The sequence below is a fragment of the Plecotus auritus genome (assembly GCF_963455305.1).
Source record: "Plecotus auritus genome assembly, chromosome: 1".
Classification (NCBI taxonomy): Eukaryota; Metazoa; Chordata; class Mammalia; order Chiroptera; family Vespertilionidae; genus Plecotus; species Plecotus auritus.
Genome location: NC_137770.1, coordinates 223,871,450 through 223,896,173, shown reverse-complemented (window position 1 = coordinate 223,896,173; position 24,724 = coordinate 223,871,450). Strand labels below are relative to the sequence as shown.

The 24,724-nt window shown below is 43.7% G+C and overlaps 1 protein-coding gene across 5 annotated transcripts in view; it reads left to right on the top strand.

Annotated features, from left to right (window-relative positions):
- The first annotated feature begins 5,867 nt into the window (after window positions 1-5,867).
- FAM114A1 (family with sequence similarity 114 member A1) overlaps window positions 5,868-24,724 on the top strand; it is a 60,610-nt gene continuing 41,753 nt past the window's right edge. For 2 of the 5 annotated variants that reach the window (XM_080656515.1, XM_080656514.1), the window contains exons 1-3: window positions 5,879-5,958; window positions 13,188-13,543; window positions 21,128-21,229. In XM_080656515.1, the coding sequence (XP_080512641.1) occupies window positions 13,196-13,543; window positions 21,128-21,229 (450 nt within the window). In that variant the 5' untranslated portion in view covers window positions 5,879-5,958; window positions 13,188-13,195. Of the gene's footprint in view, window positions 5,959-13,187; window positions 13,544-21,127; window positions 21,230-24,724 lie in introns of those variants that run through there. The other 3 variants (XM_080656518.1, XM_080656516.1, XM_080656519.1) reach the window with 3 other exon arrangements.

Genomic DNA, 24,724 nt, shown 5'->3' with positions numbered 1-24,724 from the left:
CTCTCTCTTACACTGTTAACATCTTCTTCCCTTTCTCACTCTCAGCTGATGATGCTTCAATTTTTACAAAGAAAATAGCTGCAACCAGAAGAGCATTTCCATATGTGTGTTACATGCCATTCAGTCGGCTCTGACTCCAACTCTACAGCAATACTATGACTGAGGGGTGTCCACAGTGTCCTGTCCTCAACAGCCCTGCTCAGCTCCTGTAGACTCATGCCTATGGCTTCTTTCATGGAGTCACTCCATCTCCTATTTGGTCTTCTATTTTCCCCTGCATTATTGTCTGGGCAGTAAGATGTGCCCGAAGTAGGACAGCTTCAGTTTTTTCACTTTTGCCTCCAGTGATGTTTCAGGCTTAATTTGCTCTAGGATCCACTTGTTCATCTTCCTGGCAGTCCAAGGTATCTGTAGAGCTCTCATCTAACACCATCTTTCAAACAAACTCGTTTTCTCCCTATCAGCCTTCTTCACCGTCCAACTTTTGCTTCATACATAGTAATTGGGAATGTAAGGGTGTGGGTGATCTTAGCCACATCCTCCCCGCAAAACTCTATTAGCCTATCTGAACCTGTTCTACCTGTACTCCTGAATAAACTCTCTGTGTCAAGAGCCAATTCCTTCCCATCTGAGCACTCCTGCTCATCTACTCAAGCAAAGCACTCTTGCTATTAGCCTGTCTACTGCATCACCATCTGTCTCTTCCAATGTATAATTCCAATTAGCCTATAAAGCTATGATTTCCCCATATTTAAAAATACATTCCTTCCTTTGAACCTACAACATCTTCCTCTTTGATTCTCTTTATACCAGAACTCCTTGAAAGAGTTGTTTTACTCACTGTCTCTAAATATTTTCTTCCCATTCTCTCAAACCCTCTCCAATTAAGTTTCCTTCTCCATCATTCCAAAGAAATGGTTCTTTTCAAGGTCAATAATGATCTCCACATTGCCAAGTCCAAGGGTCATTTCTCAATTTTCCTCTTAGCTGTACTATCAGCAGCATTTAACACAGTTAAAAGATTATGAAAAGTTTTCTACTTGACTACTGGTACCCTATACTCTCCTCTACTTCCACACACCTCCTTCCTAATTTTCCTGCAAAATCTCTGGTATTTCTTCCCAATGTCCTTCTCAGTCCTCAGTATCTCTCTGACATGAAACACCCAAGATGGTCCCTGACCACATTTGCTCTTACTCATCATTCTGTAGACCCTGTAGACTCTATATCCTGCTTTATTCCACCACTGGATAGGGCCCTTCTCCCCTTCAATAGACTAAGTTCTCGGAGCACAGGACTTTGCATTGCTCCTTCGTGTATTCTCAGCACGTAGAGTAGGTCTAGGCACATAATACATGCGCAAAAAAAGTTTTGTTGGATGACTAGTAGAACCACACTGGAGGACAATTTCACAATATTAGTGAAGGTGACTTGGCTATTCCATGTCCAGTCTGGGATACAAGAAACATAGACAAAGATGGCCGGCCATTGCAACACTATATGTAATAGTGAAGCATGAAACACACTAAATGTCCATTGATTGGGGAATGGATAAATTGTGGCATAGTCACACAATGGACTATTTCTATAAAGACTTAGAAATAATGGACTAGAGCTACATCTATGAACATGAACAGTTATCAAAAATATAATATCCTATATAATAAAAGCCTAATATGCTAAGTGTCCGGTCACCCAGTTGGCAGTTCAACCAATCAAAGTGTAATATGCTAATGATATGTTAAGGCCGCTCAACCGCTCGCTATGACATGCACTGACCACCAGGGGGCAGATAGTCGACTGGTCGACCAATCGCTATGACATGCACTGACCACCAGGGGGAAGACGCTCCGACCAGCAGGTAAGCTTGCTGCTGGGGTCTCGCCATTGGGACTGAGCAAGACCTGCCAGATACTCCCTGGAGCCCTCCCGCAGTCCCTCTCTAGCTGGCCAACCTCCGCGTCCCTCCCTGGCCCCAATCGTGCACCGGTAGAGTCCCTTGGCCTGGCCTGCACCCTCTTGCAATCCAGAACCCCTCAGGGGATGTTGGAGAGGCAGTTTCAGCCTGATCCCGCAGGCCAGGTTGAGGGACCCCACTGGTGCACAAATTTGTGCACCAAGCCTCTAGTCCTATATAATAAAAGCCTAATATGCAAATTGTCCCCTCAACCAGGAGTTTGACTAGGAGCTTGACCACTCACTATGACATGTGCTGACCACCAGTGGGCAGTGTGGAACATGGTGGGTGTTGGCAATGTGGTGCTGGCAGCAGGCGGCAGTGGAGGTGCTGCCGGCCCCAATGGGCCCCGATGAGAGCGGGACTGCAGCAGGATGGTGGAGCAGGTGAGCGGGTGGTGCCAGGCCAAGTCAGGTGCGAGTGGGCCGATCACCCTGCCGATCACCCTGCGGATGGCAACCATTGGCCACAGCGGGGGGTGGGGCCGCCGCCCATCTCCCAGGCACTGAGGGAGCCAGGCTGGGGACCCGGCCCCGACCAATAGCCCCATAGACAGCAACCAGCGGCCACAAGCAGGCCCTGATCTCCTGATCCTGAGCTGGGACGGGGAACTGGGGGTGGGTGGCGGCAACCGACTTCTTGCGGCATCCGGCTGGGGCGGTGAGGGGAGGCAGGCGGGGGAGGGTGCGACCTCTCCCCAGCTACCTGGGGGCTGGGGTGACAGGGACGGAGGTGCGGTGAGAATGCAGGGTGTCTGCGGAGCTTGCTCTCACTTCTCCTGCTACCCTCCCCCAGGACGCCAGGATGCCAGGATGCCAGGGGTTGTGCACCGGGGAAGCCCCATGCTCAGGTGCCTGGTGCCAGAGAGGAGCCTGCCCTGCACTCGTGCAGCTTCTTCCAGATGAGCCAGGCCGTAGCTGCAGGACCACAGGGGCTGGTCGGGCCCCCTGTCGGTTCTCGCAGGAGCCGGTCTGCAAGGCCAGACAGGAGAGAGCATGCTGCCCACCCGGCTTTCATGGGCACCGCTGGGCAGCCCAGAGGCCCACGCTGCACCCTGGCCTGCAGCATCCAGCCGTGCTCACCGCATCTCCGCATGGGGACTTGGGAACCATGACTCAGGCAGAGGGGGGCATGTGGGGGTCTGGGGGCCCAGGTGCTGCCCAGGGCCCAGAGGTCAGCTGGGACCTGCCCTTCCATGCCAGATGCTTGTGCTTCAATTGCCAGCCAGGCCTAGGGACCGCACCTGTGCATGAATTTCCTGCACCGGGCCTCTAGTTTAGTAAAAAAATGTATAGGATGTTATTTATGATTTTTTAAACATTGAAAAGCAATTCTATCTAGTGTTTATGAGAGAGGACATGTGCAGTAAAATATAGAACTATGGGTAAGAAGGATATACAACAACCTCAGGACAGTAGTTACCCTCCAAGGAATGTGGAAAATGAAACATATCTGTAACTTTTTCTCTTTTAAAGCAAAAACATTGCTAAATCTAAGCATTATAATATTATAATACTCCCTACTTTTATACACAAATAAGTATTTGTCATATTATTCTCTACTTTTCTATATGTATTTAAAATACTCCAGAATATTTTAAGTGAATAAAAAATGGTCAAGTTGCAGAAAAATGAAAGTTTTGAAATACAACCTGGTGGGCTTGAAAGCAACAACATTTGCATAAAAGGGCATAATTTGCAGTCGGCAACAAAACTTGTTAGGATTGCTTGGTAAATATTCTTTTGTTGGAAAGGCATGGTTTGGGCAAAGGAGAAAAGGAAACCAGCTCTATTAAAGGGAATATGTCGTAGCAATATCTTTACAGACACAGATCCTAGGGCAAGAGAGACGAAGGAGAAAATAAACAAATGGGACTATATCAAAATAAAAAGCTTCTGCACAGCAAGAGAAACCATCAACAAAACAACAAGAAAGCCCACTGCATGGGAGAACATATTTGCCAATGTGATAAGGGTTTAATCTCCAACATCTACAGGGAACTTATACAACTTAACAAAAGGAAGATAAACAACCCAATCAAAAAATGAGCAACGGACCTAAATAGAAACATGCTCAAAGTCACTAATCATCCGAGAGATGCAAATCAAAACAACAAAGAGGTACCACCTCACACCAGTCAGAATGGCTATCATCAACAAATTAACAAATGACAAGTGTTGGCGAGGATGCAGAGAAAAAGGAACCCTCCTTCACTGCTGGTGGGAATGCAAACTGGTGCAGCCACTGTGGAAAAAAGTATGGCATTTCCTCAAAAATTTAAAAATGGAACTCCCATTTAACCAGTGATCCCACTTCTAGGAATATATCCCAAGAAAACAGAAACACCAATCAGAAAGGATATATGCACCCCTATATTCATAGCAGCACAATTTACAATAGCTAAGATTTGGAAATAGCCTAAATGCCCATCCACAGATGAGTGGATTAGAAAGCTATGGTACATCTACACAATGGAATACTACGCTGCTATAAAAAAGAAGGAATTCTTACCATTTGCAGCAGCATGGATGGATCTGGAGAGCATTATGCTAATAAGCCAGGCAGTGAAAGAAAAATACCACATGATCTCACTCATTTATGGATAATAAAGAACATTATAACCTGATGAACAAAAAGATAGATACAGAGGCAGAGAAGCATTGAACAGACTGTCAAATTATAGCGGGAAGGCTGGGGAGTGTTGCGGGGGGCGGGGGAGAATAAGAGCTCAACCGAAGGACTTGTATGCATGCATATAAACATAACCAATGGACACAAGACACTGGGGGGGAGGGGGAGGGCATGTGCTGGGTGTGGGAGGGGGAGACCCGGGGAAGGTCAATGGGAAAAAAAAAGGAGACATATGTACTACTATTTGTAATATTTTAAACAATAAAAAAATAATAAAATAAAGAAAACAAACAAACAAGCAAACAAAAAGGGAATGTCTGATTGGGCCATTGCCACAGCAGAGAGGGGCAGGTGCGGCAAAGGCTCAGGCTGTCCCACAGGCAGGGATGTCTGTGTGTATGGGACACCAAAGGACGCCTGTCACACCTGAAACACAATTTGCTAACACTCTCAATTGCAGAGCTCAGGAAGAATCACTGTTTTTAAAAACTATTATTTTCCTGACATATAAAATATACATCCATATAAATATACATGCACGCTCCTGAGCTTCCCCTGCCCTCCACTGAATATTTGGCTACGGCCTTCTTTTCATGTCAGCGAATTGGATGTACAGACATAGTTTTTAACGGCTACTACAGTGTTATCCCTGACTGACATTTCTGTGGTTCACTTCTCTAACCCTTTATCGTGGGGCAGGCTGGTTCCGGTTTCCCCTGGCATCAACAACTACAGTGAACATAACTGCTATTTGACTGTTTCCTTAGGACACATTCACAGACATGGAACTCCCGGCCCAAAGCTAATTCACTTGAATTTTGATCCACATTTCCAAATTGACTTTCTAGAAAGTGCTTCTGTTTGTTCAGCCCATTGGTTTTAAATCAGATTACACTCGCACAAACGGGGTAAGAGAAAACTGTTCCACGCGCCTTCGGCAAATCGCAAACTCTTGCTGAACTTGAGGGGCCCCTTCCCGGCATAACTGTCTGCAGGCCTTTCAGGGCACTTTTGAAAGAAGGAAGGGACCCGGCGCCCCTCCGGCTCTCCCGCGGGGACAGAGCTGGAAAAGCAAAGTTTCCCAAGCAGGTGGGCAGCGCAGCGCAGCGCAGCGCAGCGCAGCGCAGCGGGGACCCCCCCCCCCCCCCCCGCTCCCAGCCGGGGGCGGGGCGCGCCCTGACGCCCCCTGCGCTCCGGGGCTGAGGCGGGGCACACGGGGCGGGGCCAGCCCTGGGCGGGCCGCGGGGAGGGGCGGGGCAGCCGGGCCGTGTCCCCCTCCGGCCCGCCCTCCGGCCGCGTCCCCGCCAGCCCTGCCGACGTGGCGGGGCGGGACAGCCGGGCGCTCCCGCGCGCACTCGGCCGCCAGAGCGGTAAGAGCCCCCGGTGCCCTTCCCTGTCCCCTTCCCCGGGCGGAGACAGCGGGTGGGGGGGACACCGCGCCGTCGCTCCCAGTCCTGACTCCCGAATCCCGCACGCTGCGTTAGTGAGAAACCTTCGGCGGGGACAGGCCACCGGGCGCGGGACCAGGAGGATCCGGGCTGGAGGGTGAAGTCCAAGGAGGCGCGGGTGGGGCGGCCGAGGGCCCTGCGTGGGTGCGGGCGTGTGAGTGTGTGTGTGTGAGTGTGTGTCGCTCGGGTCCACGCTCATGCACACACCCACACGCCCGCGCTCCGGCTCTGCACCCTCGGCTGCCGGGGACCTCCGCGGAGCCTGCCGCGAGCTATGATGCATCCAGTCCCAGCAGCAAGCAAGTCTGAGAAAGTTTCCCCAAGGTCCCAGGTCGGAGGCCCAGACGGGCTGCAGGGTCTAGGCAGCTAGGGGCGCAGAGGGAGCGGTCCCTGGCAAGGCAGGGGACTCCTTCTTGGGGTTTGCCTGCCCTTGGACTTGGAAAACCGAGTGCAGGCCCTGACTTCCCACCAGAGCTCATCATTCCTCCCCCTGCAGACAGACGCATGTCCTGCCTTCCACCCCAGCCAACATCCTAACTGACACCACCTGGACTCACAGCCCTTGGGTTGAGTCCGACCCCCTAGCCCAGCCGCACCCACCCACTCTTTCTCGCCTTCTCCCTGGAATGTGGTATTTCCTCTCAAATCAGGCACCTGAACTTCATTGCCTTTTCCTAGAGTAGGAAGACATCTCTATGGGCTGTGAGGGCTCTGACGATGCCCTACCCATCCCATCAGTTACCAACCTAAGCATCTTGAGGGATACAAACAGGTGGCTTTTAAAATCCATCTCTTGAACTCCAGAACACCGCAGACAACCCGAGGACCCTGAGGGTGAGAACGGCTTTCTCCTTGCTGCCCTCTTTTCTTCCTGGTGGCCCCTTTCCCACCTCATTTATATCCACCCGTACTCTCTCCTTCCTTTCCTCCATCAAAATCTGAGCTCAGGAAAGAATGATACACTCTTTACATTGTGAGCTTTAAGCAAAGGCATGAACCTTTCAGGGTGGAATTTGAGGTGCAAGTGAGCCAGTGCAGAAGGAATTTGAGGGTGGGAGGGGGCCTTCCTGAATCTCAGCGATTCAGTCCATATAAGTAGTCATTTATTTATAAGACCGGCTTAAGTCAAGCATTGTCTCTCTTACATCAATACCAGACAATATATGTAACTTCGGTAAATATTTGAGGATAATAAACCAAGCGAGGTACTTGTTGGTCACAGCCCCAGAGGAGACAATTGACATAGAAACAAATACTCCATTAAGTGCAATAGAAGCAGCACATAAAAGTATTGCAGAAATATAGAAGAGGCAGCAATTTAATTCTTCGGAAGGAGCAGGGCACATTAAGGAAAATTTCGGAGTAAAAAGTGATATTAGGCATTGAGAAACAAACAGGAGTTGGAGGCAGGGCCTCCTGGGCAGAGGAGCCAGCATAAGCAAAGGCAAAGAGGTGGGACGAGCCGTCTGGGCTCCTTTGATGGAAAGTCTGGTGAGGCAGGGGTCAGGGTGTGTTGAGAGCTGCAGGAGGCAGAAGGAGAGATTGGAGCTGGGTTATGAGGGGCCACTGATGCTGTGCAAAGGTGCTTCTAAGCAAGAAAACAAATAGTTCCCTTCTATGTTTCAGAAAAATACCTGGCAGACACATGGGGCCAGGCATGTGTCCTTGCCCATAGGAACTCTTACAAACTGATTAGGAACCTCTCGTCCAGAGTTGTTGTTCCTGGGTCTTTGCTGACCTGCACTTTTTAAAATGGTGATACCAAATTCTTGTTTTGCCAAATGAAGCCATTAAAAAGAAATCCATCCTCTGCATCACTGTTTCATAAAAATGAAAGACAGTTCAATCCCAAGGAAAGCTAAATTTGGAAAATGAAGGCAGTCCTTTACATTTAATAAATTCAGATTGATGAAAAACTGGCTACCTTGTCCTCGTTTTTCTCTGTCATCAGTCTGGTGTTTGAGAACAAAGTATTCGGATCGTTTTGTCCAGCCTTACTTTCAGAGGAGGAAGTGAGGAAGCCCAACAGGAGTGAGTGAGTGAGTGAGCGATGCCCACAAAGGGACAGAGGGACCAGAGCACAGCTCTTTCCACCTCAAGATCCCATCCCTCCCACGCTCCCTAGTCCTCCATGTGGCCTCTTGGCCCGGCCACACAGATGTCCATCCTGACCATGTAGATTCATTTCTGATGCTGGACATTTGCATATACTCTTATCCCATCATGCCTAAAACGATATCAAAGACATTTTGAAGGTCCCCCCTTGCACAAGGTCAGTCTAGTTCACCTTTCCCTTAATTGAGATGCTGTTTTACATCATCATTTAAGTAGTTCGCATTAGCTGAATTCATTTCCAGGACCTTCACTGACCAGGAATAAAATATAAACGCATTATTCATTTTCTGAAGGATAGTAATCACGTCTTCTCTTTTAAGGTTATTTTTGGAACTATGATGCTGCTTCCCCAATACATAGCATCGTTCTGGGAGCATATTAGGTAATGATTGCATTTACTCATGAAAAAAACTAACTTATTCCTAGCCCACAAAGACTTCTTTATATGCCCCCTTCCTCTCCTTGGAGTTACTGAAGAAGCCTCCTTGTTTCTGCGGGTTGAGTCTCCCCAGCATCAAAGCCACAGACTTAGCTGCCGTGATCAATGTTCCTAACCATAAATCAGGAGAGATTCTGAAGTCGGACTGCCTATGGGCATCCAGGCAGGGATGAGGCTGTCCCGGGAAACAGGGTGTGCATCATGGCTGTGGTCCGGGTGGAAGCCATCAGTAACTGCTCAGAAACAGCTGTGTATTCAGAACACACAATTTCTGATGATTTCAGACAAAAGGACAAAGTCTAAAAAATGATTGCATCTCTCCTGTCATAATAACACCCAGAGTAGATAAAGGTCTACCAAAACAAACAAAAAAGATCTCTCTTGTGTTGGTTTTGGTTTAGGGGGAGATGTAGACCTGTAAGAGGTAGAAGTAAAGAGATTAGAGATGTGTACAATTGGAAGTTAAAGTAGGGCTGGATAATATAGTGCCCATTTTTACTATATAAACTGATGTAAAAATATAGTCCTTCTGAAATTTATAAGTTGTCCGTAAATATTTTTAATAGTATCAGTTCAAATACTCCTCTTCTGGCTTTGTGTTGCTGGTTGAATGCAGAGCAGGTGCAGAGAAGAGAGATTTTGTTGCAGCAATTTTTCTAGAATTGAGGTGAGCTGACCTAAGGCAATTTGGCCATTAGAGATGAGTGAGGGCTGTAGGTTTCCTCCTGGGTAAACCTCCTTACCGAGTGATATTGCCACAAAGTTCTCAGAGTTCTGCCGCCCACTCGCACAGATACTACCCACTCGGTTCAGTTATACAGCTTGTTCCTGGAGCTTGATGATGTCCTAGCTCTGTCCTTCTGGGCCTCTGGGAGGACTCAGGTAACCTCTTCAGCTTCAGGTTTCATGTTCTCCCAAAATCAGCTAGAAGAACTAGAAAAATTCTACTCCACAGGGCAACAAGCTGCTGTGCTCAGTGCAGTTGTGTGCCCTGATAATGGAAGGGCAGAAAGAACCTGTCCATTACTTCTTGCCAGTCACCTATCTTAAGCCCCATTGCCATTTCATCAGTGAAAATGATTTCTAATATTCCTTATGCTAATGAGCATACCCTGGAGTACCAATTCGAGAGGGTGAAAGTTGAATCCTCTCAAGAGGTGAACTCTCAGTTACAGATATTGAAATGCTAACTAAAGACCTCTGGCGAGCATATTCCTGAATACGGGGCTTCAGATGTTAACCCACCACTGCCAGGGTGTAAATGACAATAACTCGCACACCTGGCATCTGGTATGTGCTGAAGTATTTTAGCATTATGAATGATATCATAAAACGTTTAGGGTAGAGCACACACGACAGTGTTCATAATGCTTTTTATTTGCCCACGAATATTTATCACAGCCAGGTTTATGTTCCTGCTTATAGAAAAGTGAAATAGTTTGGAGCTTCTTAATAATCCAGGTTAATGATAAGGATTTTCAAATTATCTTACAAAGAAAATAGACAGTGTCTGTGACCAGCTATTGATGAACCAAAACTAGGAATAAAAGTGATGTCTTAGCATCTTTTACTCATAGACCCATTCTCCTTATGGTCCTGCCCCTAGGACCCAGATGAGGATAGGATAAATTCGGGTGGAGAACTCTTTAGGCCACGGCAGTCAAGCAGTGTCCTAGGCCAGTGGTCGGCAAACTCATTAGTCAACAGAGCCAAATATCAACAGTACAACCATTGAAGTTTCTTTTGAGAGCCAAATTTTTTAAACTTAAACTTATTCTGTTGCCACTTCTTCAAAATAGACTCGCCCAGGCCGTGGTATTTTGTGGAAGAGCCACACTCAAGGGGCCAAAGAGCCGCATGTGGCTCGTGAGCCGCAGTTTGCCGACCACTGTCCTAGCCCATAAGTCAGCAAACATTGTCTGTAAAGGGCCAGATAATAAATATTTTAGGCTTTGCGACTTTGTGGGCCATATGATCTCTGTTGCAACCATTCAACTCTGAGAAGCCATAGGCAGTATATAAACATATGAGCATGTCTGTGTCCCAATAAAACTTTATTTACCAAAACAAAAGTAGGGCGAGATTTAGCCAGCAGGCTATGGTTTGCCAACTTCCATCCTAAGCCAATCCTGACAGCATTTTCCCAAAGATCTTACTAGTTTCCAAATGACAGTGGCTTTTCAAGTAGCCTCCCTCAATCCCCCCACCCTATGAACCACAGTAACTACCCTTTTCTGTACAGCGGCCTTGCATCATTCTTTACTGTTTCAACTAGGAATTGATCGTACTTATTGACAGACCATCTCCAACCTTGATTATCCTTGGTAATTGGGGACATCTGGGTGTCATTAAATGAAACACAAAAGTTAAGAGTAAGATCTAGTGTTAATGATAAGACAACAAGTTTCCTTTTGGCCAGGAAGAGATGTCCAACTGGCCATTAGAGCTACTTATCCAGGGGTAGAATTTCATATATATATATATATATATATATATATATATATATATATATATATATAAAAAATGTTCTTAGTAATTAAGATGTAATTTATATACCATAAAATTCACATACTATAAAATTCACTATTTATATATATATTATTGATTTCAGAGAGTAAGGCAGAGGGAGATAGAAACAACAATGGTGAGAATCATTGATCGGCTGCCTCCTGCATGCCCCCTCCTGGGGATCAAGCCCACAACCCAGGCATGTGCCCTTGACCAGAATTGAACCTGGAACCCTTCAGTCCTCAGGCTGACGTTCTATCCACTGAGCCAGATCAACTAGGGCACAGAATTCACTCGTTTAAAGTGTATGCAGTTCAGTGGTTTTTAGGATATTCACACAGTTGTACAGCCATTACCACTATCTAATTGTAAAACATGTTCATCACCCAAGAAAGAAATCTGTACCCATTAGCAGCCACTCCTCATTCCCTCTCCCTTCAGCCTCTGGAAAACACTAATTTACTTTCTGTCTCCGTGGACTGGAGGTAGATATTTGAGATTCACGACATGGAAGTGGTGTAATAAACCGAAAGGAATGTGCTTCACCAAGGGGGAGAATGTAGCAGGAAAAGGAAATAGCCAGACTACTGCTCTCTGAGGGGATATGAGGGTTGGGGAAATGAGTTCTAAGTTTACAGTACACTACCTGGTGGCCAGTATGTTAACTAGCATCCCACATACCATGGTTTTAGCAGCAACCTGAGATTTGACCAATTGGTAAACACCATGGTCAACAAAAATACCCATTGATTTGCTTGAGACTTGGCTTCTTGTGTAGTGAGAACACTGTCTTCATTTTATCAAAAAAAATTTTTGAACTAGTTTTCTAGATCTGTGCTATCCAATAAGGTAGCCACTAGCCCTATAGGCCTATGTAGAATTAAAATTTTAATTATTTAAAATGTATTAAATAAAATTAACATTTTTAATATGGCAGTAACCAGATTTCACATGCTCAGTAGCCACATGTGGCTATTAGCTACCACACTGGCTGGTGCAGATATAAAACAGTTTCATCATCAGAGAAAGTTCTGTTGAACAGCGAGGTTCTACATGATATCTACATGATAATGAGTTTTCTGCTTCCCAGGTTGTTTTGTAATGGCTACATTCCTCTTTGGCTTAATACACCACTTCTTTGCTTCCCATTTTATCCTCATGCATCCCTGTTTAAATTATTGTTCAAACAGAGCGCAGGCCTTCACCGGCTGGTACCTAACAAAGCATACTTATGTGTATGTGTGTCTCTTTCTCAATGTGAACCTCTGATGACATGGCAGAGCTAAATGTCAAGTATTTTTTAATAAGCTCTTAGGTATTTTCTATGCTAATTCTCATTGCGACAAATATAATTAACCAAGTCTTACTACATAAATAATTTCACAGATTCAAATAATACTTCTAGTTACCCTATGCATATCGGTGCAAAGCAAGCAAGAGATCCAGGAAAGGTTAAAGATAGCACTGTAGGTTTTATTAGTTTCCTATTGCTGCTGGAACAAATTACAACAACCTCCTGGCTTATAACAACACAAATGTATTCTCTTACAGTTCTGGAGGTCAGAAGTCTAAAATGAGTTCCACTGGGCTAATGTCAAAGTGTTGGTAGGGCTGGTTTCTTAGAGTCTCTCAGAGGAGAATGGTTCCCTCGACCTTTTCAGCTTCTAGTAGTCACCTGTATTCCTTGGCTTATGGCCCCCTCCTTTGTCTTCAAAGTGCATCACTCCAAACTCTTCTTCTGTCATCACACCCCCTTTTCCTCTTGGTAGTCAGATCTCCCTCTGCCTCTCTCTAATAAGGACACTTAGGATTTCATTTAGGACCCACCCAGATAATCCAAGATAATGTCCCCATTTTAAGATCCTTAATTTGATCACATTTGCAAAGTCCCTTTTTGCCATATAAGATAATATTCACAGATTCCAGGAATTAGGATATCTTTGGAATATTTATTCAGTCCACCCCAAGGTTACATAAAGTTTATTATTGATTTACCCCAGCAGACTTAATTTAATCATTCAGGGCTTTGAATTAAAGTTCAACAATTCAGATTAAAACAGAAAGTTTTTGTTTGAAATTATGTTGGCAGATAATAAGATGTCTGATGATGCTGGTGACACCGTAGCCCCTGGAGACAAAGCAGAAATTACCGAGATGCCCAATAGTGATTCTTTACCCAAAGATGCAGAGGTGCACTGTGAGTCAGCTATGATTTCAAATGAGCCAACGCTGGCTGACCCCAGAGGAGATGCGCATGAAAATGCAGCCTTTCAGGGTGAGGAGATTGCTGACACTGCGCACACTGACCAGCCCGAAGACACCAGTGCCATGGATCCGCCCCTCAATGGAGAAGTGACCGAGGAGGTGCTTGCCGAATGCATTGATGCCGTCAGCCTCGAGGCAGAACTTGGACCTGAAATACCCCTGAAAGAACAGAATAATCCGGTAGGAGTGGTTCATTCGGTTTAGTTCAACCCAAGTTCTTACTGATACCTACCATGGGCACAGATTTGTGCCAAGCTCTGTGGGTAGGGGTTGGGGTTCAGAATATACTATGATATCACCTCATGAGCATAGCTGGTCATTATAATATTTGCACTTTGATAATTGTGTTAATAATAATAACAGCCACTAATAATTGGGTGTCCTGTGTGCTGGGCACTTTGCTAGCCACTTTATATGTTATGTAATTTACTCCATACAAAAGTTGTTTGTGGCTCTAAGCTAGATAGTATTAACCTCAATTTATAGACAAGGCAACCAGGCATAGAGATTTTAAACAACCCAGTAAGATACTAAGCTACACAGTAGTAAAATGGAAAATATTGTAATATTGAACATAACAAGTCCAAATTATTAAGGAGCCTGACTTCACCCTAAACGAGTCAATGTTTCCTTAATATAACTTAAAATTTAATGCACATTTACAAATCCACTATGGCGATCTTAGACATTCAGACCACTATTTTATCATCATGCACCTTCCCACCTTCCAGGGGGCCAGAGGCAGGCATGTTCCCTGCCCCTTTCCTTCAGCACCTGCACCTGTCTCTTTGTGGGGAAAAGATAGACCACTGTCTCCCATTTGCTACCTTGTGACACATCAACATAAACATGGATCTGGATTTTGTTGGTATCTTCACCTCCATCCGTGTGGGGACCGGCGGGGGTGGAAGGCACCCAGCATGAAAGGAGGAGGCGGGCTGCTCCCCCCCCAATCCTCCCTTCCAGAGTGATGGTACAGGATGGGGGCATGGGGGTCTTCCCTCAGCCACGCCCCAGCCCTGCTCATCCTTGCACTGTCACTCAGATCATCTCCTCAAAGGGACTCTGCTGCATGCCCCGTGGGAGGGGAACTAAACAGGGAGCCAGGGGGCCTGGGCTTTCCTCCTCCAACCTATCATCAAGTCTGTTAGTTTGGGCAAGACACCTAATTTCTCTGCGCCTCACTTTCCCCCTCTATAAAATGAAAAGTTTGCACATGAAGATATCCTTCTGACTGATGTTTTATGATTCTTTTATTCAAAATCCATTTCCTTTTTGATTTCTTTTTATTTTGATTTTTTTTATTTTATTTATTTATTTATTTTATTTTTTTATTTTTTAAATAAATCTTTATTCAGATTATTACAATTGTTTCTCCTTTTTCCCCCCATAGCTCCCCTCCACCCGGTTCCCACCCCACCTTCTGCCCTTACCTCACCCCCACTGTCCTCATCCATGGGTGTATGATTTTTGTCCAGTCTCTTCCTGAACTCCCCATACCCCTTTCCCCCTGAAAATTATCAGTCCACTCCCTTTCTATGCCCCTGATTCTATTATATTCACCAGATTATTCTGTTCCTCAGGTTTTTAATTCACTTGATTTTTAGGTTCACTTGTTGATAGATTTGTATTTGTTGTTCATAATTTTTATCTTTACATTTTTCTTCTTTTTCCTCTTCTTTAAGAATACCTTTCAGCATTTCATATAATACTGGTTTGGTGGTGATGAACTCCTTTAGCTTTTTCTTATCTGTGAAGCTCTTTATCTGACCTTCAATTCTGAATGATAGCTTTGCTGGGTAGAGTAATCTTGGTTGTAGGTTCTTGCTATTCATCACTTTGAATATTTCTTGCCACTCCTGTCTGGCCTGCATAGTTTCTGTTGAGAAATCAGCTGACAATCGTATGGGTGCTCCCTTGTAGGTAATTAACTGTTTTTCTCTTGCTGCTTTTAAGATTATCTCTTTGTCTTTTGCTCTTGGCATTTTAATTATGATGTGTCTTGGTGTGGTCCTCTTTGGATTCCTTTTGTTTGGGGTTCTGTGCGCTTCCTGGACTTGTAAGTCTATTTCTTTCACCAGGTGGGGGAAGTTTTCGGTCATTATTTCTTCAAATAGGTTTTCAGTATCTTGCTCTCTCTCTTCTTCTGGCACCCCCATAATTCTGATGTTGGTACGCTTGAAGTTGTCCCAGAGTTTTCTTACACTATCTTCAACTTTTTGGATTTTTTTTTTGCTTTTTGCTTTTTCGGTTGAGTGTTTTTTGCTTCTTTGTATTTCAATTCTTTGACTTGATTCTTGTGTTCCTCTAGTCTGCTGTTGGGTCTCTGTATAATCTTTTTTATTTCAGTCAGTGTATGTTTAATTTCTAGTTGGTCCTTTTTCATATCTTCGAGGGTCTCGTTATATTTATCAGCCTTTTCTAGGATATTCTTGAAAAGCCTTATAACCGTGGTTTTGAATTCTATATCCAGTCATTTGTTTTCCTCCATTTCTTTCGTTTGGGATCTGTTTCTTTGACGCCGCATTTTCACTGCTTCCCTGAGTTGGTAGGGTAGATTTGTGTGCTAGGTTTCCAATATGGCCCAGTGGGTCGGCCTCCCCAGTTAACCTGAGGTGGACACTCTTGGTGCACCCCTTTGTGGACTGTGTGTACAGCCTTGTTGTAGTTAAGTCTTGATTGTCGTTGGTATCACTGGGAGGAATTGACCTCCAGGCCAGTTGGCTGTAAGGATCAGCTGTGTCTACGCTGGGAGAAGTTTGGTGCTGGAGACAGCCTTATAGGATTAGACTTGCCAAATTGCAATAGCCTCTGTGCTCAGCTTGGATGGGGTGGAGTCTCAGGGCGGAGCAGACAGTCTCGGCTTCCAGTCAGCCTTGCGCTTGCGCGCGTGCGCGCCTGCAGACCTCTGCCTTCCCCGGCTCCCAAGTCTCTGCCCGAGAGTCCAGATTCCCCCTTGTAAGAGCGCGGGTCCCCAGGGGCTCACCTGGAACTGGGGTTCAGTGCAGTCAGAATTGGGGTTCAGTGCAGTCAGGAGCTTCGGACTCCCTTCTGCTAGGGAAAGCCTGTGGCAACCTCCGCAGCCTTTGTGCACACTGGCGCGCACGCCTCCAGAACCCTGCCTGCCGGGGCTCCACCGGGTCTCCCCCGGGTCTCCAAGTCTCCGGGTGCCTTTCTCTCTACCTGACAGTCCAGACTCCACCTGTATGAGCCTGGGTCCACGGGGTTTCGCCCGGGACTGCGGTTCAGTGCAGTCAGAACTGGGGTTCAGTGTGGTCGGGGGCTTCCTTCCCCCTTCCGCCAGAGAAAGTCAGCCAGGCTCTCAGCCACCCTTCCTCTCTGCGTGCACAAAGACCCTTTGCCGTACCTCCAATTCTCTGTGAGCTTTTCTCTTTCCTTCTAGTTGTAGAATTTTCACTCGGCCAGCTTTCCTGTGGTTCTGGATGGTGTCCGTTCTGTCTTTTAGTTGTAGTTTTGAAATTGTTGTGCAAGGCAGCAGTTTAGGTGCTTACCTATGCCGCCATCTTGGTTTCTCTGATTTTTTTCGATTTTTCAATTACAGTTTACATTCAGTATTATTTTTTATTGCTTTCAGGTGTACAGGGTAGTGGTTAAACAATCATACACTTTACAAAGTGCTCCTCCCCCCACCCAACCCCCCAATATTCTCAGTACCCACCTGGCACCCAACATAGTTATTACAATATTATTGACTATATTGTCTAGACCGTACCTTACATCCCCGTGACTGTTCTGGAGCTACCAATCTACTTCTCAACCCCTTCACCTTTTTTACCCTTTTTTAGTTCAAAGGCTAAAATCAGCTTCTGAGTTTCCTTAGAACTGTTCTAAGATGAGACGGGCTCTCTCAGAGAGGAGGGTGTTTTCCAAGACTGGAGATGTTTAAACAAAACCAAACAATTATTTTGCAAAGATGTCAGCTGGGAGTTGGATCAGATATGGTCAACAGAAATGCACACTTTTGTTTCTGAGTTCAGAGAGTTCTCAGACCCTTTGAAGCCACCTGGGCCCCATAGGGCTTAAGAACGCACAGACTAGAGATTCTCAACCCTAGCTGAACATTTCAACCCATGGGGGAGCTTTAAAAAATACTCATGCCAGGGTCTGTGCTAGTCTTGGTTCTTCAGAGAAACAGAACCAGCAGGATACATATTTATATCTCCTCTACCTATAAATACCTATCTACCTGACTCTGGAATGCCCCCCCGCCCCCGCTATCTTTCTATTGTGGGGAGCATTGGTTCCTAATTTTTATCATAAGTGCTACTGTTAATAAATACCTTTGTTGATTAAGAAAAATATATCTTAGCCACAACATCCTGAGATGACTTAAACTACATAAGTCCTACCTATTCAAAATATATGTTCCTGATGCCTAGGTTATAGATTCAGTTTCTGACTTCTAATAATTATACGATTGTTAATAAAGGTAGCACAATAAAAAGTCAATATGCTCCTATACATCTGCCTTCTTAAATTTTTTGAGCAAATTGAATGGATCCTGCTTTTGACAGCACTTTATAAATCTCCTTGATGCTGCAAGAATGAGCCAGTAGGCAGGTAGATACCTCCCCTCTCCATCTGCACAACACTGTTAGTTTTCAAGGACTTGGCTAAAAGTGAGCATTTCCTCATAATGAACTATCACAAACGTATTTGGATGGAAGTGCAAATATTGGCCACAGAGTTGGGACCGTGGCTCTGGATGTATACGTGGCATCGCCCTCAGGAGCTCAGGTAGAACCAAGGTGTGGGAGGCACACCTGTGGGTATGTTTGTTCTGAAAAAGGCAGAAAGCTGATAGGGCTGGTTGGAAAAGGGTATCACTTTCACCCGGGTCATGTTTAAACTCTTCTAGGTAGTTGCAAACGTAGTCTTTTTTAAAGGATTACCAGAAAAGAGCATTCTACTCTCTCTTTTGGTATCCTATTCTCTTAAGTTAATATTAGAAGTCAGTTTTGTGCCTCGTCTTCAAGCATTGTTCATTTGTTTTATTTTATTTGCTCTTGGTTGGACACTTATGAGAAGTCCTCTCACAGCGATGAAAACTGGTTTTTTTGTTTTGTTTTTTGTGGGTGTTTTTTCTTGCTTTATTTTTATTTTTTTACTTAACTCCATTTATTTTATTTTATTTTATTTTATTTTATTTCTTGATTAAGGTATTACATATGTGTCCTTATGCCCCCATTACCCCCCCCACGCCCCCTCATGCCCTCACCCCCCTGGTGTCTGTGTCCATTGGTTAGACCCATAGGCATGCATACAAGTCCTTTGGTTGATCTCTCCCCCTTACCCCCACCCTCCCCTACCTTCCCTCTGAGGTTTGACCGTCTGATTGATGCTTCTCCGTCTCTGGATCTGTTTTTGTTCATCAGTTTATGTTGTTCATTATATACCATAAGTGAGGGGGAAAAAAGACTGCTTTTCTGATCCACAAGAGGATGAACTCTACAAAAAATCTTAAATCATAAATTCATTTACAAGTTGACTGTTTGGATCGTGAACACAGGCCCCCCAGGGATGGCAGGTCCTATAGAAAAACAGCCAAATTCAAAAGCCTATTTGATCCCAGGTATAGCTGAGCCTAAAAGCATCTCATCTCCCTATTTTAAAAACTTCTGTGGAAAAATGTCTGCTTAAAAAAAAAAACAAAACACCTGGTAGAATAGCCTTTGAGACAGTATTATAAACCAATATTTTCTAGGACACACTGCATTTTGTAATGATGTGCTTAAATGTGTATATCTTTCTCTAAGTGGCTTGTATCTGCAGTTACTTTGGGTATGAGGTCCCTTAAAATTCTTAGCATCATTAGCTTCACCTTTGCCTGAGTCAGCAGGGTAGCCATAACTCAGCAGGGAGGGTGGTGTGACCAGGAGGGGCTAGAAAAGAGGAAGAAGCCAGTGGTTCCGCCAGCGGCTCAGCTGGCACCTCTGCTTTGAAGGGTCACACCATTCACAGTTTATGTCTCATAGAAGCTATCTCATCTTTGGTGCTCCTTCTCTTCCTCATCCATTCTTATGTACAGAGTGGAAGCCATTGAGTTGGAGCTTCCTGCAGGAATGCACTCTACAGCATCCATGAGACATGTTGGATTAGATTCTCCAAGGCCTCTGTCAGTCCCATGACACCATGTATTATGCCCAGGAATCTGAGTGGTGAGACTATCTTCAGGATGTCTGCAGTCTAGCTGGGGAAGGCAGTGTGGTATAAAGCAATTACAGCAATTCCTATAGTACTAGATAGGACAGGCACGAGGATAAGCATGAGATGGAACACTTAAATCAGTCTTAAGGAGTCAGGAAAGTTTTAGCCTCAGTTCAGAGATGGTTGTCTTCAGTGCTAATCAGGAGTGACATTTATTCCTAGAGATCTTGTAGGACCTTATTGTATATATACTAGTCCATCGCCCCCAAAAGATACTATCTATATCAAATGTCCCTAAATTCTTAACACCAAGAAATGTGACCCACAGTAAAGAATGCCATCCCTACTATTCAACACCAATACATAAGGCTAATTATGAAGGTAAAGAATCCAGAAAGTACTCTCCAGGGAAAACATAGGCTACTACCAGATAATTCTTTCCCTAGAAAAGGAAAAGCAGAATGTTTAAGTCAGAAAATTGCTGTTGAAGGAGACAAAGAAGAGAGAACATAGACCAAGACATGCTGATAACAGATTTTTGCCTCTTCAATGAGTAGAGTTTTCTCCAAATTCTGTTTTAGTATTTCCCCTTTTAAGCCTGATCTACATGATGACACTCGGATGCTGGTGCCATTTAGCCATATAGGGCAGTGCTTCCTAAATCTGGTGGTGTAATGGAATCACCTGGAAAGTTTGTTTAAAATTCAAATTCCTGGGCTCTACCCTGAGAGATTCTTATTCAACAGATCACAATGGAAGCCAAGACTCTATTTTTAATAAGTTCCCCCAGATGATACTCTTGCAGTCTGTGGACCAGTATTTGGGACACAGAAAGAGGTAGTTGGGGGATGGGGTGAGATTGAGAAGAAGGGGAGTTCAGTATTGAACATGCTATGGGACATCTAAGTGAAGAGATTTTGTAAGCAGTTGGAGTCCAGGAGAGAGAGAGAGAGTCTGGAAGCCATGAGTACTTGGATACTATTTAAGGAATTGGAGTGGAGGAGATTTACCAGCTGTTATTAAAAAAGAAGAATAGAGACCAAGGACTTGGTCCAGGAAGGCTCCTATTTCTAATACAATTTTGTCATGCACGTTCTTAGATTCTTTTTGATAGGTTGTGATAGACAACAAAGAAGTTGAGATGTTGAGAATTACCTCTTCTCTACAATCTCGCCATCACATTCAATAAGTGAAATCAAATCTCAAATCACATTGTACCACACTGACATTTTTAAATTAAACATCAATGAACAAGAAAGTTAAAAACAGTTGATAAAAACTGTTTCTTTTGTAGGCTTGAGAACATCCTTTTGTTCTGTCCTTTTAGGTGCTCTGACCACCAGCCTGAGTGATAGGTTCACTCAAGGCAAATGCCTAGAATTCTAGAGGCAGGTTTTTCCCCCTTATCGTTGACATCAATAAGCCAGAATTCCCCAGAGTTCAGAGCTGGATGGAAAACCATTGAACATAGGGCAACCTCCTTTCTTATACCCTGTTCCTGTAAAGGTAGGAAGAAGCTTTAAAATAATTTAATCATCTACAAACCTCATATGCTTTTATTGATTTTTTTAAACATATTTTATTGATTTTTTACAGAGAGGAAGGGAGAAGGATAGAGAGTTAGAAACATTGATGAGAGAGAAACACCAATCAGCTGACTCCTGCACACCTCCTTCTGTGGATGTGCCCGCAACCAAGGTACATGCCCTTGACCGGAATCGAACCTGGGACCTTTCAGTCTGCAGGTCGATGCTGTATCCACTGAGCCAAACCGGTTAGGGCTCAAATGCTTTTAATTTCACCTTCTAGAACTCCTTTCAGATATTCAGAATGCTAGTTAACAGTCCACCGTGTTTACCAGTTAAAACCCGTTTCTGCACCTCAGTATGCTAATTAGCAAATCATCAAATGATAATAGAGATTCAAATAATAGAACACACTGGTGTAAGCCAGTGTGTTTTTGTGCATAAAAAGGACTACACAGACTTTAAATTTGGGTTAAGTAATTAGTGTTCAATTTATTACTGTCACAAATTCAAAATTTCAGTTCTCCCTAGGCTTTATATTCATCTCACACATTTTTATTTAGAAATCTAGCAAAATGTGGAATCAATTACAAGAGGCTTTTGATTAATGCTTGGTTCTTTTTACCAACTTAAACACGTTTAAATATTTTAAAACAGCATCTATACATTTAATATGTTCTATTTCCTTTTTAAGTACTTCATTTATCTACTTAAACAAAACCTTGCTGAGTGCCTAAGAATGGTTACAAATATATTAAATTAAGTTCATAGAGTGGACCTAAAGACCTCTTAGATATTATAATAATATGCATAATTTTAGAAAGATTTCAACTTAAAATCAAAAGTCTGATAATTCAATTATTCATTTTAATTGGTTTTCAAAAATTGATGATCTAATCGGTCAAATTCCCTTAAACCTTAGTAGTACAGAAAAGACCAAATATGTACAAAAAATATTAATAGCCTGACTGATGCTTTCAACCTTTCTATATTTAATTTTAAGTCTTCCCCGAGTTAGATGATCCATACTCACCAAGGAAGAAAATTACCTGGAAATAACTGAAGCCATTTTCCAGCCAATATTTTGACAGAGCTATAGGCATCCAGAGCAATTCCCATGCTCCCAAATGTCACACCGAGTCCCCTTTTAGAGAAGCTATGTCATGAGTTACAAAACCTAAAAAGGGTAGCTCTCAATCATTCACATCCTTAGACACATGTTATACACAGTATCTGATTCTTGATCTACTCAAGGAAATAGGACAACCAGGTTATCTTTGATCTTAAGACAGGTTCATTTATTTTCTAGTTAAACTAGAGGCCCGTTGCATGAAGAGATTCGTGCAATAGACCTTCCTTCCCTTGGCTTCCAGCCCTGGTTTTCCTCCGGCACCGGGGACCCAGGCCTTCGCTCCGGCTGGAGTCTGCCTTCTTCGTCTTTGCTGCAGGCTCCAGCCAGAGTCTGCTGTCTTTGCTGCAGACTCCGGCTGGAGTCTGCCATCTTTGTCTTCACTGCTTTGCTGCAGACTCGGGTGGAGTCTGCTGTCTTCATCTTCCCTGCAGACTCCAGCTGGAGTCTGCCATCTTGGTCTTCACTGCAGACTCTGGAGTCTGCAGTCTGGAGTCTGCAGTCTTCGCTGTGCTGGAGTGCTGCTCCTGTAGATCCCTTCGCCCCCACCCCCACCCCCCGCCCTCCCTCTCATAGCAGGCATCCTGCCCCAGCCACTCTGCACCTGGAGCAGCTGGGCGGCCACCATCTTTGTTCTTCTAATTTGCATATTCCCTCCTGATTGGCTGGTGGGTGTAGTGGAGTGATGGTCAATTTGCATGTTTCTCTTTTATTAGTGTAGATATTAAAGACCTATAAATTCTATAGAATCTAAAATTTGTACATTTTTCTGTCTCATGATACCATTGAACTTTTTAGCCTAAAGTAAATAAATGTATTTTCTATTGTAAGATCTTTAAATAAGATACCGGAGATATACATGTCTTCTCTTTAAAGACCTTTGAACTTAATGGAATCTTGAATTCTTTCCTATCCTTAGGACTACACAATGGTTATAGACATTTAAATGATCTCCAGTTGAGTTTTGATATTCCTCTTGATCAAGCCAAATCTGAGTTGTAAGAGATGAGGTCATTCTTCTGTGATTGTATGGGGAGGGAGGAGGAAATTCAGAGAATTTCCATCAAATGACTTCTGAGTTCTCTGTAAAATAGGACATGAAGTTGTCTGATAAAGGAGGTGGGGGTTACATGGCAAGAAGGTGAGGAAAAAAAGGTTTAAAATAACTATATTTGATAATGGAAGACCTGAGTAGGTCCAGTCTGTCTACTTCATAGTCTCAAAAGTTTGTGACATTAAAGCCATTTAAAGTGGAGACAATACTCATGGTGAGATAGAGTTATAATTCATGCTGAACATTTAGTTTATATGTTTTTTGTATTAAATGTGCACAGTTTGTCATTTGAGTATTTGCCACTGATAAATATTCTTCGCAGCTGATTAGGAGGTCATATCTCAATGTCAAAGAAGCTTTATTAAGAAATCAATTGAAGTTGTCACTTATTATACTGCAAAAAGTTCCAAATTTATTTCACACTTATTTCCATTTGCTAGTCAATTACCAGCTGTCAGAACATATTAAGTATTGTAAATTTGAGTCAGAAGCTGTCACCCTTAAGTGTACTAACTCTCCTTAATCACATAGGTAATGATTTTTTCCATAAAAGAATGATATTAATCACCAGCTTACATCTGTCTTCATGAAGGTATAAAATTGCCATTGGCTTCCCTTGCCAGAGTGAAGTAAATCAATGTAGACTCCAAAAATGAAAGCTCACAGTCATGAATCATGAGTATTTCCATTCATGTTAACAGGCTTTTCATTGTTTCCAACAGAAAAAATGTCAGCCAACTTTAAAAGCTTTTTACTTCTTAGTGTTAAAAATGTAGTTTCTTGTTATTGTTATTATTAATTATTATTATTATTACTAGTTAACATTTATGAAGTATTTCTTAAGTGCCAGGAACTTAAAGTGCTCACAGCTTTATATGAATTATTTCTTTTAATCTCTACAATAAACCTCAGAGGCCATTGGTTCTTATACGTAAGGTGCTTATACTGCTACACCTTGTGTTCTGTAATGAAGTAAACAATGGCTTAAAGGACTTGAGTAACTTGTTGCCCAAAATGGCACAGCCTATAGTCAAACCCAAGCAATTTAATTTTATAACCTTTTCTCTTGACCAGCAGTGTACACTGGTGGATGGTATTTGCTATTTATAGGTGAACCAGTTAGGAATGCATTTGGGTGCAAGTAACTAAAATCCAACGTATAGTTGCTTATAAAATAGCAATTTGGGTGTGTTTTTTCTCACTTGACAGAAAGAATGGAGATAGGCAGCTACTCACAATGGGTTAGTAGCTCAGCAGTGGCAGCACCAGTGTCTGGAATTCCCTGGCCTTTCCCTGTGGCAGCAAAAATAGCTGCTTCTGTTTCAAGCATTATGTCTACATTCAGGGCAGGATAAAGAGAGAGGGAAAGAGCTGGCACTGGTCATAACTTTATAATTCATTATGAAAACAAAGCATTCTCAGTTATAGTTCATGAATTTAAAACTGTTTCACATGTTTACTCTTTTTTTAAAAAAAAATATGTT